This window comes from Psammomys obesus, unplaced genomic scaffold (genome assembly GCF_907164565.1).
Source record: "Psammomys obesus unplaced genomic scaffold, mPsaObe1.curated_primary_1811, whole genome shotgun sequence".
NCBI lineage: Eukaryota > Metazoa > Chordata > Mammalia > Rodentia > Muridae > Psammomys > Psammomys obesus.
In genome coordinates, this window is record NW_026593286.1 from 7,290,049 (window position 1) to 7,304,613 (window position 14,565).

Sequence of the window (14,565 nt, forward strand, 5' to 3'; positions counted from 1 at the left end):
CGGCGGCCGCCGCGGGGGCCTCGCCCTCGGCCTCTGCGCAGCCCGACCTGCCCGGCGCGGGCTCGGGAGGGAACACGGCGCCGGCGAAGTCCCGCAGCAGCGCTCGGCTCTGCTCTCGCTCCCACAGCTCGCCCACCAGCAGCACCTGCCCGCGGCCGCCCGCCGCCTCCACCAGCGCCTGGAAGGGCGGCTCGGCCGGGCGCGCGGGCCGCGGGGCCAGCGCCTCCAGCTCGCTCTCCATGCTGGCAGCCGGCCTCCTGCACCGGACCCAGAGCTCCCGGGCCGCCTCTGCGGACACGCCCCCGAGGGCCGAGCCGCCCGGACCCCTGGCCCGCCGCAGTGCCCTGAGCACTCGCGTCTCGGCACACTGAGTGTCATTCACTCATTCATTTTTTCAGACCCCCAGGGCATACTTACCCAGTAGGTGCGGGATCCTGGGGAGTCGAGGGTGAGCGGACCTGAATCTAACAAAAATACGCTCTCAGGGTAAGATGGTTTTGAATCCTGGAGCAGATTTATCTATCTATCAATCTATCTATCTATCTATCTATCTATCTATCTATCTATCTATCTATCTATCTATGTATATTTGTTTTCATTTATTTTACATATACAAGTAGTTTTGCTTGCACGTATGTGTACCAGCATCTGGTCCCGAGGAACTGGAGTTGTAGATGGTTTTGAGCAACTATACGGGTCCTGGGAAACCAACCCAGATCCTGTGCAAAAGCAGTAAGCGCTCCGAATCGTTGTGCCATCTCTGTAGTCTCAGGTTTGTTTGTTTTTTCCTTTTTTTAAAATTTTCTTTCTTTTTCCTTTCTTTCCTGAGATGCTCTCACGCCACCCTAACCTAGAATCCGGAGGTCCTTTAGTCTCAGTTTGGGATTACATGCCGGTATGGCTATTCCTAGCTTCTGGAGCTGGTATTTATTTTGGAGGAGTCCCATAGGACTTGGGGTCAGGGTGTAAGCTTCGGAGCCAAGGTGGAGCAGAAGAGTGGGTGCGGACAACAGAGAGAAAGGAAGCCTGGCGTCCTAGTTTCATCTTTGTTGCTGTGATGAAAACACCCCAACCACAAACAACTTAGGGAGGAGAAGGAGCTCCCAGCTCCTGGTTGCAGCCCATCTTGGCGGGCAGGTCACGGAGTTAGGAGCTCCAGACAGCTGGCAACATCACCCATAGTCAAGGCGGAGAGAAGTGAACAGTCTTTTGTCAGTTAAGGACTGCCATCCCCAGACTGTCTAGGTCCCCCAGGAGACCTAGACAGTCCCTTACTAAGACTCCTTTTCCATGCGATTCTCGATTGTGTTGCTGACAATTAGAATTAACCACCACACAGGACATACCTCCTCTACCCAGCTTCCTCTCTCTCTCTCTCTCTCTCTCTCTCTGTCTCCAGACAGGGTTTCTCTGTGTAGCCTTGGCTACCTGGACTCGCTTTGTAGACCAGGCTGGGTCCAACTCACAGGGATCTGCCTACCACTGCCTCCCTGAGCCAGCTTCCCTTTTGGTCACCATTTCCACAAATACTTGTTGAATCTGGGCACTGTCTGATGTAATATGGAGCATGGGTCAGAACCTACAGCAGTGGTTCTCAACCTGTGGGTCGTGTCCCCTTCGGGGGTCACCCTGTTTTCACAGGGTTGCCTAACACCATCACCAAACACAGATGTTTACATAAAATAAAATAAAAAGATGACAGTTATGAAATAGTGATGAAACTAATTTTATGGTTGGGGGTCACCACAACGTGAGGAACTGAACTAAAGGGTCACAAGGCGGGGTCCTAACGCAGGAAGGCTGAGGACCACTGATCTAGAGTTACGCTCTGGCGCTGAGGGGCGTGTGTAAGTGTGCGTATGTGCGCCTGCCTGTGTCTATGCGTCTGCCTGTCTAAAAACCGGGCTAGAGGCAGGAACACATTTCCTACCATTCACGTGGACCAGGACAGCTTTGTCCAAAGGAATATTCTGTGAAATGCTTTTCCTGCCTTGTGCAAATGCAGTTGTCCCAAGGCACATGTGGCTATTATTGTGTCCTGGAGAGGAGCTGGTGCAAAAGGCATTTACATACTATTTAATATCAAATTTAAATGCAAATAGCCTTTGGGGCTGGTATCTAACCTCTTTCTTTCCCCTTCCATTCACTACATAGTAACTGGCCGAAGGCTGTTGGTGCCGAGACATTTTAACACCCAGCCCTGGCTTCATCACAAAACCCCAATCCTCTTTTTAAAATACTTTGTTCCCTGCCCTATATAATTAGCTCCACCACCATGGAAGGTTTTGCTCTTCCATAAAAATGAATCTTGGGTACCTACTGTATGCATGAAGCAATCAAAGGTGTCCAAGATGCAGCTCTTCCCTGAGTCTCCGGGTCTAAGAGTTGTTTTACCAGTATTTGGAGGAAGGTGTCCTATTGGTTATCTGGTTCTCATTAATGGGACTTTTGTCTTTACAGATGGACTCTTGAACTTCCCTGGAAGGATGCTGTGACATTGAAGGCGGAGGTCGAAACCTGGGTGGGAAAAGCCCTCTGTTTAGAGGTGGATGCAGGGTGGGGTTCCATCACCAGGTCAGTGATGCCGTTACTTCACCTGGACAGAGACTGGGCATTTCTAGCTTTCACTGTGCCCAGTGCTGGGGAGCAGCTGTGAGTGGGCAATCTCACCTCCACAGAGATGACAGCTAGTGAGGATGGGGCGTAAACAAGACAGCTTCAGGTGGTGGTCTGTGTTGTGGGGAAAAAAAGAAAAACCAATGTTTAGCTGACAAGATGAGTTGGCCACCCTGGTCCTTTCTGAGTGCACAACCCTGACCATACCCCAGAATCAAGGGGCAAGTGAATATGCACCATGATAGATTAATAGAAAAACAATGGAACCCCTGACATGTCTTCTGCCCAGGGGGACACTTCTCACCCTACCCCATCCCTGTCTCCACCTCCACCATGATACCTGGAGACGGAACAGAGCTGAGCCATCCAGGAAAGGGATTAGAGACACAGAACAATGACACTGTATCCTCTTCTCTCACTGCGCCTCGCTGTTCGCGTGAAGAACAGCAGCCAGGGAGAGTGCTCACAAGACACTGAGGTGAGTTTCTGTAGATATAGGAGGGTGGGACATGGGGTGTGGCCAGGACCACATTATAAATCCGTAATGTCATTATACTGTGACGTTATCAACTGAGCCTCCATTCCTTAAGCTTGTATCCAGAAGTGACACAAGGCGAGGTGGGCTTTAGTCTCTTCTAGGGTTGCTAGCCCAGGCAGGGGAAACATGAACTCACTGGAAACAAGAGTTAGCTCTCTCTTTAGAGTGCAAAATAGAGTAGACTTACAGGGCATGGAACAACACTGTAACAGTGCCATGCACACGATGAAAGTATGTTTTGTTTTTGTTTTGTCTGGTCGGTATTTGGAGGTACGCAATAACTGGCTAATAGAGAAGATCTCTTTTCCTAGATATTTGGGGACTCAGTATTTAGAAAAGTGAGTATTCTCTCATCAAACCTCCAAAATGGCAGTCGAAGCTCCAGTCAGCACATCTCCCTCTGAAGAGCTTGATTGTTGTGCTACAGAAAGAACAAAAACCAAACACTCCATTAAGAGAATACGGGTTTGGTGGTATAATTCAGTGGTAGAGTACCAGCACGCACAAAGTCCTGAGGACCAGAAGATGAGAGTCTAGGAGCACTCAACGGCAATATGTTGTTGTTACGGTTAATCTTCGTTGTCAGCTTGACCAGATTATAAATCACCTAGGAGACACTCCTCTGGGCATGTCTGTAAGGTGTGTCCAAAGAGGTTTAAGTAAGTAAAGGGCTATCCTGAGTGTGGGTGCCTGTTTATACACACACACACACACACACACACGGGCTGAGCTCCCAGACTGAATAAAAAGGGAAAAGAAGACCACATTATTGGAGCTGAGCACCAATAATTGTTTCTTTGCTTCCTCCCTGGAAGCAACGTGATGTGCTGCCTCAGGCTCCTGCCACCACAGCAGAGCTGCTCTTACTGTCATGCCTTTCCAGCTGTGAGGGACAACACCCCAAGATGTGATCCAAAACAAATGTTTTCTTTTTTAAGTTGCTTATGTCATATGGTTTGTCCATGGAACATGCCACTCAAAAGGGCTGTTTCTCTGATAAACGTGACCATGTGGTTTGTCGATTACTGGGATTGATTTTTTTGGAGGTAGACAGTAAAGACTGGACTCAAGAAGTCCAGGGGGGAGCAAGGAGTCAGTCAGGAGCCAGACAAGGGGCTGTTCATGTGCTATACTGTGAAAGAAAATGACTGCATTCTTCCTGTGCCCTGAGAACTTGTATGTGAGGCTGAATTCAAAGGTAATGGACTAGTTTGTTTGACAGAGAGCATTTTAAGACAATATAACATTCAAACTGAGGCATAGTTAGTGAGCACGGGTCTTCACCCAGTTTACAGTGAGAAAGAGCAGCAAGTGGGGAGGGAGATATGAAAGATGTGCCATTTGGTGAAATATGTGCCATTTGGTGAGATAGGAATGCGAATGAGTTTTTAGGCTGCAGGTGAGAAGGGCACAGAGAAAGTAGCTATAATTGTCGGAGAGTTTAACAGGACTAAGAAGAAACTTGCCGTTCACACTGGGATAGTAGGAAAGTACCTTGATTCTACCTATCAAAGATTCTAAATGTGTGCTGGAGAGATAACTCAGCAGTTAAGAGCACTGGCTGTTCTTTCAAAGATCTTTAGTAAAATTCCTAGCATGGACATGCAACTCACAACCTAACTGTAGTCCCATGGGATCTGATGACCTCCTCTGGCTACAGACATACACACAAACAAAACACCCAGATAGATAAAGAAGTAAGTCTTTTTAAAAAAGATACTAACTTGTAAAAATGCAAATTCAATGCTTGGAAATGTCACTCCTGCGGTTGGCTGCCAGTACCCAGAGGGCACTACAGCTGTGGTGAAGGGGAATAGACTACTTCTCACTGTAGCATCAGACCTTGGCATAGTCATCCATGTGTGCTGGTTTTACAGGCCTGGAAAAAGCAAGAGTTACAGAAAGACGTGAAGCTGGGCAATGTGTGGCAGGGTCATATTCCCTTCAAGGAGACCCCCGAGAGGTCATTTCGTAGAGATGTGAAGCTGAACCTTGGCTGCAAGGGGAAAGCCACTTTGGAGATGCCGGCTGCAAGCAGAGAGGCGAACAGTGGAGCCACAGGGAGGCTGTGTGTGCTATGGTCACAGAACTGGTGAGGTGGGGCCACCCACGGCCGCAGGAGCCCAGGTGACGGACGTTATGAAGAGCCCCACGTTCAGGACACGAAGTGGAAGAACTTGGTGTTTTCCCTAGTGGGTTTCCCTTAAGCTTTGCCTGGTTTTTCTTTGCTGTGCCCCACCCCTCTCTGGAATGGAGACATCCATTTTGTGTCACTGCATATTGGAAGTACATAATTTGTATTTTTTTTTTATTTTTTATTTTACAGGGCCTCACAGTTAAGAGGTTGTGTGAATAGACTCTGCACTTACACACTTTCGAATAATTTGGAGCTGACAAGACTACAGGGACTTTTGAAATGGGAATGGATGTGCTTTATGTTACAAGGTAGCCATGTGTCTGCAAAGCCTGGGGGAGGGGTGGCAGTGTGAGGTGTTTGGGTTGGGAAGGTGGTTCAGTGAGCAGAAGCCTTGCTTGCACGCCTGGTGACCTGAGTTTTACCTTTAGATCCCATTAGGTGGCAGGAGACACCTCTGACCTCCACATGCATGAGGTAGCATGTATGCACCTGCCTATACATGCTTGTACCTGCATGGGAACAGACACATACACTCTAAATTCAGTAACATTAAAAAAATGATGTGTTTAGTTATAAGACTGACAGGGATGGGCTTGTAGTGACTAATTCATTGTCAGCTGATCACCTAGGAGACATATCTGGGCATATCCATGAGAATGTTTCCAGAAAGATTTAATATAAAAAAGGCCCATCCTGAACGTGAGCGGCGCTATCCTGTTGGCTGAGGTTCTGTACTGAACGAAAAAGGAAAACCTTGCACCGAAAAAAATAATTACATGTCAAAATGAACCAGACCCAAAGTCTACACACCTGGATGAACTTGTGTACAGTTAGCAAGGTGTTCGGAAGCTGTTGAGCACCATATGGAATTTTACACCTCGTGCTTTTGGAGTGTGGAGACGATGTGATGTGACCGGTTGCCTCATGTCCCTGCTGTTTTTCTCGCTACCAGGCTTTTCCCGTCACAATGTACCCTCAATATGTGAGCCAAAATAAACTCTTTAATCTTCAGGTTGCTTTTGCCAGTGCAACAAGAAAAGCAGTTGAAGGCGCTGGCTAGGTTTTCACCAGCCTGACACACTCTAGGTTATCCGGGAAGAGGAACTTCCGTTAAGTAAACGTTTCCATCAGACTGGCCTGCAGGCAAGTCTGTGGGGCATTTTCTTGGTTAATGATTAATATGGGAGGGTCCAGCTCACTGTGGGCAGTGCCAGCCCCCCAGTGGTCCTGGATGGTATAAGAAACCAGGATGAGCAAGCCCCAAGGAGCAATCAGCATCTCTCCATGGCCTCTGCTTCAATTTCTGCCTCCAGTTCCTTCCCTTCTGCCTTGAGTTCCTTTCTGATGAGATATAACAAATTCTTTTCTCTGGAAGCTGCTTTTGGCTGTGGCATTTATCACAGCAACGACATGCAGCAAGCACAAGGGATGTAAATCACCTGTCGGAACCTTGCAGTGCCCAGCCGTGCAAACACAGCTCCTTGGCTCTCTCTCCTGGCCTCTATTCTTTTCAAGAGCTAGAATCACTGACCCCTGCAAGGAGGAGAAAGGAGTGCCAGACTTCTTTGTTGTGGCGCTCACCTCATTCCTGGCTAGCACCCTGCTCTGCCTACCATTGCCACACAGGGGAGGGGCTACGTGCATAGGGCATAGGGAGTGATTCCTGCCAGACGCCAGAGCACAAGCCCAAGGTGTCAACTTGGCCCTCGCCTCCCTCTGCGGCCTTCTTCTTCCTCTTCCTCTTCTCTCTCTCTTCCCTTGAGGTAGAGGCCCTGTGGGTGTTTCTCCTGTTTTTACATTAGCTCCTTAGCGTTTCTATCAACCTCCCTCTTCCTCTGTGGCCTGGTCAGGGTGTGTACACAGAAGGCCTTGCACTTCTAGGACACTACCACCTTGAAAGTGGGCGCATCGCCACCTAAGAGGACGGCAGCACCTGGGGGAGTCAGGTGAACAGAAGTCACCTCCTTAAGGAGTGGGGGCAGATCATAGGTCACCTCTGCTAAGCCTGGGGCCTCCTGAACTCTCCACTCTTCTCTCTCTTGGGCTCTCAATCCCCAGGTAACATATTCCAAACTTCCCAGAGGTGGGATTGGAGGTGATCAGATAGAGAAGGGAATGTTACACAAAGGTTGGAGTCCAGGGCCAGTGAACTTATCTTTACCTGTGTTATTTACACAGCAAAGGTTCTGGTATGAAATTAACAGGGAATTACAAAGACCTTTAAAAACAAAAAACAGGCAGAGTGCCAAGAATCTTTCTTCTTCCTGGTCATCCACACCCTAGGAAGCAACGTAAAACAAAGGTAGCTCTTCTTTCTGGGGCTCAATGGCTGTAATCAGAGATTGGGATTTCTGAATTCATTTGCCCTTCTTGTCTACTTAAGCAGAATTTAAGTGGGGATCAAGCAGATCAAAGAAGGGCTTGTTTGGGAAACAAGGGGTGTAATTGTGACCCCTTTGCTTGGTGCCTCCTTCCTCTTCATTGCTTCCTCATTTTCCGCCTGTTTTCACTTTCACTGTTTTTTTCCTTTTCCACCATTTATTCTTTCTTCCCTTCCTTCCTGCCTCTCTCTGTCTCTCTGGGCTGTCTCTTTTGCCTGACATGCTGTCGTCAGTGGGAGCTGGGAGCCTGGGAGCTTCCTGAGGAACAGAAGCCAGAGAACCCACAGGACCTCATTCATAGAAGAAAGATTAAAAACACTCTGAAATGGATTGTGGGCACACGTTGGCCAGCCCTAGGCTGTGTTCTGGCTGTTGCATGGCCAGACAGGGCACTGGTATTGGAAGAGTTGGTTTCTTCATCTACTTGGCTAGGGCTGGTTTCAATCTGGCACCAGGAAAAGGAATTTCTACGCCAGCTGGCATTCATATAGAGGTAGTCATCTCAATTTTACTTGATGAAGGTGTGTTAAGAAGGCTGGAGGAGGGAGCTGGAGAGCTGGCTTAATGGCTAAGAGCACTGGCAGTTCTTCCGAGGACTTAGGTTTTATACCCAGGTCTCCCAGGGCTGCTCACAACCATTTGTAACTCCAGTTCCAGGGGGATCCGATGCTCCCTTCTGCCCTCTGAAGGTAACAGACATGCATAAAGTGTACAGGCATACACGCAGGCAAAACACCCATACACACAAAACAAAAACCTGAAACATAAAACAAAGCAAAACACAAAATGTTGTAAGACAGAGCCCTGGCTCAAGGAAGCCTCTTCCTGGGCCCAAGATGACTTAATATATCAAGAGGAAGTGCAGGTGGGCCCCTGGTGTGTGCACGCACCGCCTGAGGGAAGTGGAGGAGAAGATCCTATGTGCAGAGATACTCAGCATGCAACGACAGAGAGTAGGTCAGCACCTGCCATCCTGAAGTCCTGCCCACAACCCCACGGTGACCGCATGGGAATCTGTCACTATCTGACTCTCCAGCAATGGGTGCAGCTGACTTGTTAATTAGTGTCATAATCATCCCAAAGCCCCTTGATTTGGGGCTCTTTTGAAATCTAGTTGGCCTGATCAAGCAGGAGGTTGAGTGTAAGTTTCTATGGTCCAGACTTCCCAGGGAAATGGTGCTGGTCCAATGTGATCAGGCAACCATGGTCCTTTTCCAGCCTGTATGGACTGACCCTTCCTTATTTAGATTGGTCCCTGCTGCAGTTTGGATGTCTTAAATGTTCCCTCCAAGGGTTAATGTGTTGGGAGCTTGGTCTCCAATGTAGTGGCAAGGTCATCAGGGTTCTCTTCAAGTATTCTCATGGGGATCCAAATAGCCTAAGATTAATTCCACTAACTTGGTAGCCCTGTGTCTCTGAGGAGCGCAGGCATGGAGCTGGGCTTTCAAAGCCAGCGGCTTCCATCTCTAATCCTGGAGAACCAGACACAAGCCAGTGATGTACACTGTCTGCTCTCAGAGGCAGAGAGAGGCATGTCGCCTTGAGCTTTGAGTGCTCGGAAGCCAGTGCCCAGCATACAGTGTCACAGCTCTGGGCTTGCCCTCCAGGGCTCTGGGCGCTTAGAAACTCAAGATGACTCAGCAGCTTCCTAAAATTCTTCAGTCACTCATGTCTGCAACCCCACTATACCTGCGTCTCTGCAGAGCCTCTTGCCTTCTATAATCTCCATTCTCTTCAGCTTCTCTCTGCAATTTTCTTTGCTTCCAAATACTGCTGGGTTCCCTGGGGTTAGAAGCTCTGGGAATTGCCCATTCTCTATGGAGACAGTTCAGTCTATCTACCCTGAGGAAAGATAGATATAGGCAATGGATTGGGACCTGTGCTTACTGTACAGGAAAGAATATGGAACGGGAGGTCTCCCAAACTACTGGCTTAAGGTTGAGGGGAGAATGCCTCAAATAGGCATTCCTACATTCTGTGGCTGCTCAAGCATGTGTGTGTGACTGGTGAATGAAGAGTTAGAGAGGCAAACATTTTCCAGGACTGGAGAGATAGTGTAGGTGAGGAACAAAACTCTCAGAAACAGGAGGCAGTGGGGACTGGGGAAGGTAGAGTGGACAGGCAAGCTGGAGTTCAAAGGCATGGATGAACTAAAGATGCTTATTTTGGTTCCTAAAAAAAATACTGGAACTAACACCGAGAGGCTTAGTTAAAAAGCTAACAGAGGATGCTGCTGGTGGTGGCTGCTCACGCCTTTAACCCCAGCACTTGGGAGGCAGAGACAGGAGGATCTTTTGAATTCAAGGCCAGCCTGGTCTACAGAGTGAGTTCCAGGACAGCCAGGGATACACAGAAAAACCCTGTCTCAAAAACCCAACAATAACAACAACAACAAATCATAAATAACACTGAAAAAATATTTTTAATTGAATAAAAGTGAAAACATGGAGCTGGGTAGATTGCTCAGTAGTTAAGAGCACTTGATGTTCTTGCCCAGGATCAGGGTTTGGTTCCCATAGCCCACGTGGTGATTCAGTTCCAGAGGCTCTAATGGCCTAGGGACAGCTCCTTGGACAGGCTTGTACATACACACATAAAATAAATCTAAAACTAAACAAATCTAAAATGAAATGAAAATAAAATACCAAAAGTTGTGGGATGCAATCAAATTAGTAACTTTCCCCTCCCTCCTCTCCTCCTAGTGCCTTCTCGTAACTCCCCCTTTTCCCTGCCTGCCTCTCCCATCCACTTCTCTTTCTTTTCTCTTCAGAAAAGGGCAGTGTTCCCATAGATATCAACCAGGTATGGCATATTAAACTGCAGTGAGACTAGGCACCTCCTCTCTTATTAAGGCTAGATGAGGCAACCTAGTAGGAGGAAAGGGTCCCGAAGGCAGACAACAGACTCAGAGACAGCACCTGATCTCACTCTTAGGAGTCCCACAAGAAGACCAAGCTACCTAACTGTACCATATGTGCAGAGGGCCTCAGTCAGTCCCATGACTGAACTGCCAACCAAGTAAGAGATTTTTTACAGTCATGACTAATGGTTATCGTGAGCCCCGTGGTTCTCACTCAGCCTTATGGAGTGAAAGAATACTGAAGCAGTTTTCTTATCTCTGTCCCACCAGTATTTTTCCTTTGTGTGCAGAGGAGACAATTGATCTTTGTAGTTCACAGACCTCTACAACCAGGAATAGCCCTTGAAAAATCTCACCCTAATCACCCTGGGATCTGACTTTAATGGCGACTCTTTGGGCTGCAAACCTGAGTCTGACTGTTTTAAAAAGATGCTCTGGAAATCTGGTTTTGCTCTAGGAGTGACTCGTTTTGCAAGTAGATCTAAATCCTGGGAGGGTGGGAAGAAGAATGTGATAGATTATTGAACTGGTGGCCCCAGGAGACCACACCTTCTCATAGTAACATTCCAATGAGCGCCCTATGGACTCAGGGCATGGCCAACAGGACATTAGCCAAAATAAGGCCAGCCAACTTGACACAGGGTTGTGTGTGTGCTGGGGTGTGTCCTGTCGGATCACTCTCGGAATTCAGCTGCTGTGTGTAAAGAGGATGGGTGATCACTGCAGATGTTGTGGAGAGAAGCCACGAGGCTGAGAGATGCCCCTGGGTTCTTGTCTCTTCCTGACGGTCCACCACAGACGTCTGCATGCAGAGCTCCAGCTCCACTGGATCGCTTTTGGTTGATTGATGATTATTTGGGAATCTCACATCTTTGCATGATCCATCTCTGCCCCCCCCCCCCCCCGTCATGGTCTAGTTCAGTCTAGAACATTCCAGATGCCTCTGGCAGTGCTCTCCCCAGTATCTACAATAAACCTTCTCCTCAATCCATAGGGGTTGAGATGGTCTTCCAGAATTATCCTCAACTGAGGCTCACATCCAGGGTTTTTGTTTTTTAAACTACACATGTACTTGTCATTTAACTTACATTGCCTCTTGGGGAATGGTATGATGTTGGGTTAGGCAGTTTTCTTTAGTTAAAACAATGCCTAGAGAGAGGTGTAGCTATAAGTGGCCAGCAGTGCGTACACCAGAATCCGGGATAGTCAGCTCGTCCATAGGCAACACACTACGGTGTCCTCTGCAATCCTGTTTCTATAGACTTCTGTGTTTTCCCATTGCATTGAAAGGGAAATTTACTTGATGCCCAGACAACTTTCTGTGAAGAATGTACTTGGCTTAAAGTGAGGAGTAAAGGATTGATTAAAGACACAAGATGGGTACATAAATCTGATCAGGATTTCTGATTTAATGTGAATAGTCTCTCATCCACTCATCCTCTCATAACATGTCGTGTTATGAGAATGAAGTTTCAGATTTTCTAACCTCAGAAAGCCTTCTGGACCAGTCAGGGTAGGTAATGCTAGTGAAAGTGTGAGATAGCCTGCTTGTGTGTGTGAGAGCGGGGACAACCTTCAAGAATTGGCATGTACAGGGGGCAAGATCTAGAAATCAGAGAACAGCATTGAGAAGGATCTTTTCCCAAAAGGTCTATGGTGGATGCCATTGTTGTGTTGTTCATACAAGTGAGACACTGGAGAAGCCTGCAGATCCCTTGAAAGAAGGTTTCAAAAGAAAAAAAGAAAATAAGACGGAGAATTAACATATGTTGAAGCCCTCAGCATTTCTTGAGTTTCTATTAAAGTACCTGGATTTTGATTCCGATATCCTGCCTTCTCCTATGCAGCCTTCTAGTTCTCTGGTCCTGGTCATTAGTGTTCATGTGACATAAGTTGATCATGTGACAAGAGTGACCCATCGGATTTTGCTGGGGATGCTAGGTGATTGACAGGCTCACAGGCATTCTCTCTGGATGGGGACAAGGATCTATGGTAGCCTTAGGTGCTGTTGCTGAGTCTCAGAAAACAATACTCCAAAGTACGGTACCTTGGTATACTTCTTTGAACTACATTTAAAAAAAAAAGAGGTTGGAAGGTCTCAGAAGCAAAGCGTCTCGACTTTCTGCCATACTCATCTCCTGCTTGCCTCTCCCTCCTGAAGAGCCATAGAATCCAGAATTTGTCCTCCTTGAGGTGAGTCATGGGAACTAGAACCTTTCCCTAAACCATAAAAATCTAAAAGCCAGGCAACTTTCTCCCCTGAGGGCTATCGTTCCTGATGGTTCTGCGACATAGCAGAGGGAGGAATGGTACACCAAGGCCAAGAAAAATCCGGGAAGACTGGTCTTCCGTCTGTTAGCTTTACATGGCCCAGTCACCTGCTGATGTGGCTGTCTGTGCTCCAGCAAACCCAAGTCTGGAAACAGCCTTCCCTGGGGCTTTGCTCTTTATTTTTATTTATTTATTGTTTTTGAGACAGGGTCTCACTGTGTAGCCTTGGCTGGCCTGAATTCTTTTTTGTGGCTCAGGCTGGTCTCCTCATAGAGATCTGCCTTCCTCTGCCTCCTGAATGGTGGGACTAAAGCTGTGTGTTTCATTAGATCTAGCGGCTCCTCAGCACTGAGGGGCTTGAGTGTCGACTAAGACTGATTCAGTTAATGTATTGCGATGTTGCTAACCTGTCTTTTGTTGTAGGACTACAGGCCCTTATGAGGGGTGAGGAAGGGATCAGATCTCTCTGTCCCAACACAGCCTTTATAACCACAGGATGAAACTAATTCCACAGAGGGCAAAATGGGGAGTGGGAAAGAAAAGGAACCTTTGAATAAAAAATGCCCCAAAGCCTGCTACTTGGGGATTCTACAGTTACATAAGCCACAAGATTCCCCTTGTTGTCTAAGACAGATGGGCCTGGTTTCCTCTCCTTTATATGTGATTATAACTGGCATTATGGACATAATTCAACCCGTGGTATGGTAAAGCACATACTAATGTAAGCCTGGTTGACTTACACGTGGTCCATTATAAACCAGCCATGTGCAGGAACATCATGCAACCATGAGAAGCTGGCTGTGTGTGGAGACATATGTCTGTCATCCCAGCACTCCTGGACATACGGGGAGAGGAGGATCATGAGTTCTGGGCTGGCCTGGGCTACCCAGTAAGACCCTATCTTAAACAAAGGAAGTTGGGTATGTTCGTACACATCCAAAATTCAGGAGGGAGAGGAAGGACGATCGCCGTGGGGTTGAGTCCTTCTTGCTCTACAGTGTTCCAGGCAGCCACGGCTAAATAGTGAGACCCTGTCAAAAAAATAAAACAAAGTAAAACCAAACCCCTCCACCCAGCAAACAAAGCGATTTTATGAAAAGATTCTCTTGGAAAGTGGGGGAAATGGGTTACAAATCTTTGTTTTGAAATTTTACAGAATCCAGAGGAAAGACGTCCATTTTACCAGAGTACACACACACACACACACACACACACACACACACACACACACACACACGTGATATATATAGTGGAAGGTGGGGAGCTATGGAGAGGAGAGAAGGAACCTATTCTCTTCAGTCACCTCAGGCCCATGATGACTCCCATCCGATGCCTAAAAGGAAGGACCAGCACACCCTCACGGAGAGCTCTGGGGGAGAAAGGGCTCCCAAGGATACTGGGTGGGAGCTGGGCCAGGAGCACCGGTGGAGGCTAGCGAGCTCAGCCAGCCAGCCTCACTCTCATTGACAGTTATCCTAAGAACCTGGGGTGGGAGCCCCTGCCCAGAGTCTCGGGGTCCAGGGGGGCTATTGGCTTACTTAGAGGCTTATCCAGTTCTCTAGATTTGAACTGTGGATGAGCAACAACTGTCGGGTTGAGTGCCTAGTCCCTCGTGATTAATGTGGTTCCCAAATGAAAGGGTAAAAGTGGCAGGGCTGCGGTCAGGATGGGGCACCGTCCACAAAAAAAGCAGGAGGCTTGGCACATGCAGACCTCCAAAGGGGTGCGCCTCCTGCTTGGCTGCCAGCCAAGTTCTGCTTCC

General features: G+C 47.9%; 1 protein-coding gene and 1 long non-coding RNA gene across 2 annotated transcripts in view; one reads left to right on the forward strand and one right to left on the reverse strand.

The window, feature by feature from the left end:
- Positions 1 to 393, reverse strand: part of CUNH2orf72 (chromosome unknown C2orf72 homolog) — a 9,436-nt gene extending 9,043 nt beyond the window's left edge. Inside the window, exon 1 of the mRNA XM_055616484.1 lies at positions 8 to 393. Coding sequence (XP_055472459.1) covers positions 8 to 241 — 234 coding nt within the window. The 5' untranslated portion in view covers positions 242 to 393. The remainder of the gene's footprint in view (positions 1 to 7) is intronic.
- A 2,709-nt stretch (positions 394 to 3,102) lies between these two features.
- On the forward strand, positions 3,103 to 6,302 carry LOC129683695 (uncharacterized). The gene is made up of 2 exons (XR_008721187.1): positions 3,103 to 5,346; positions 5,481 to 6,302. It is a non-coding gene; the product is annotated as an uncharacterized LOC129683695 (long non-coding RNA).
- Positions 6,303 to 14,565: the final 8,263 nt, after the last annotated feature.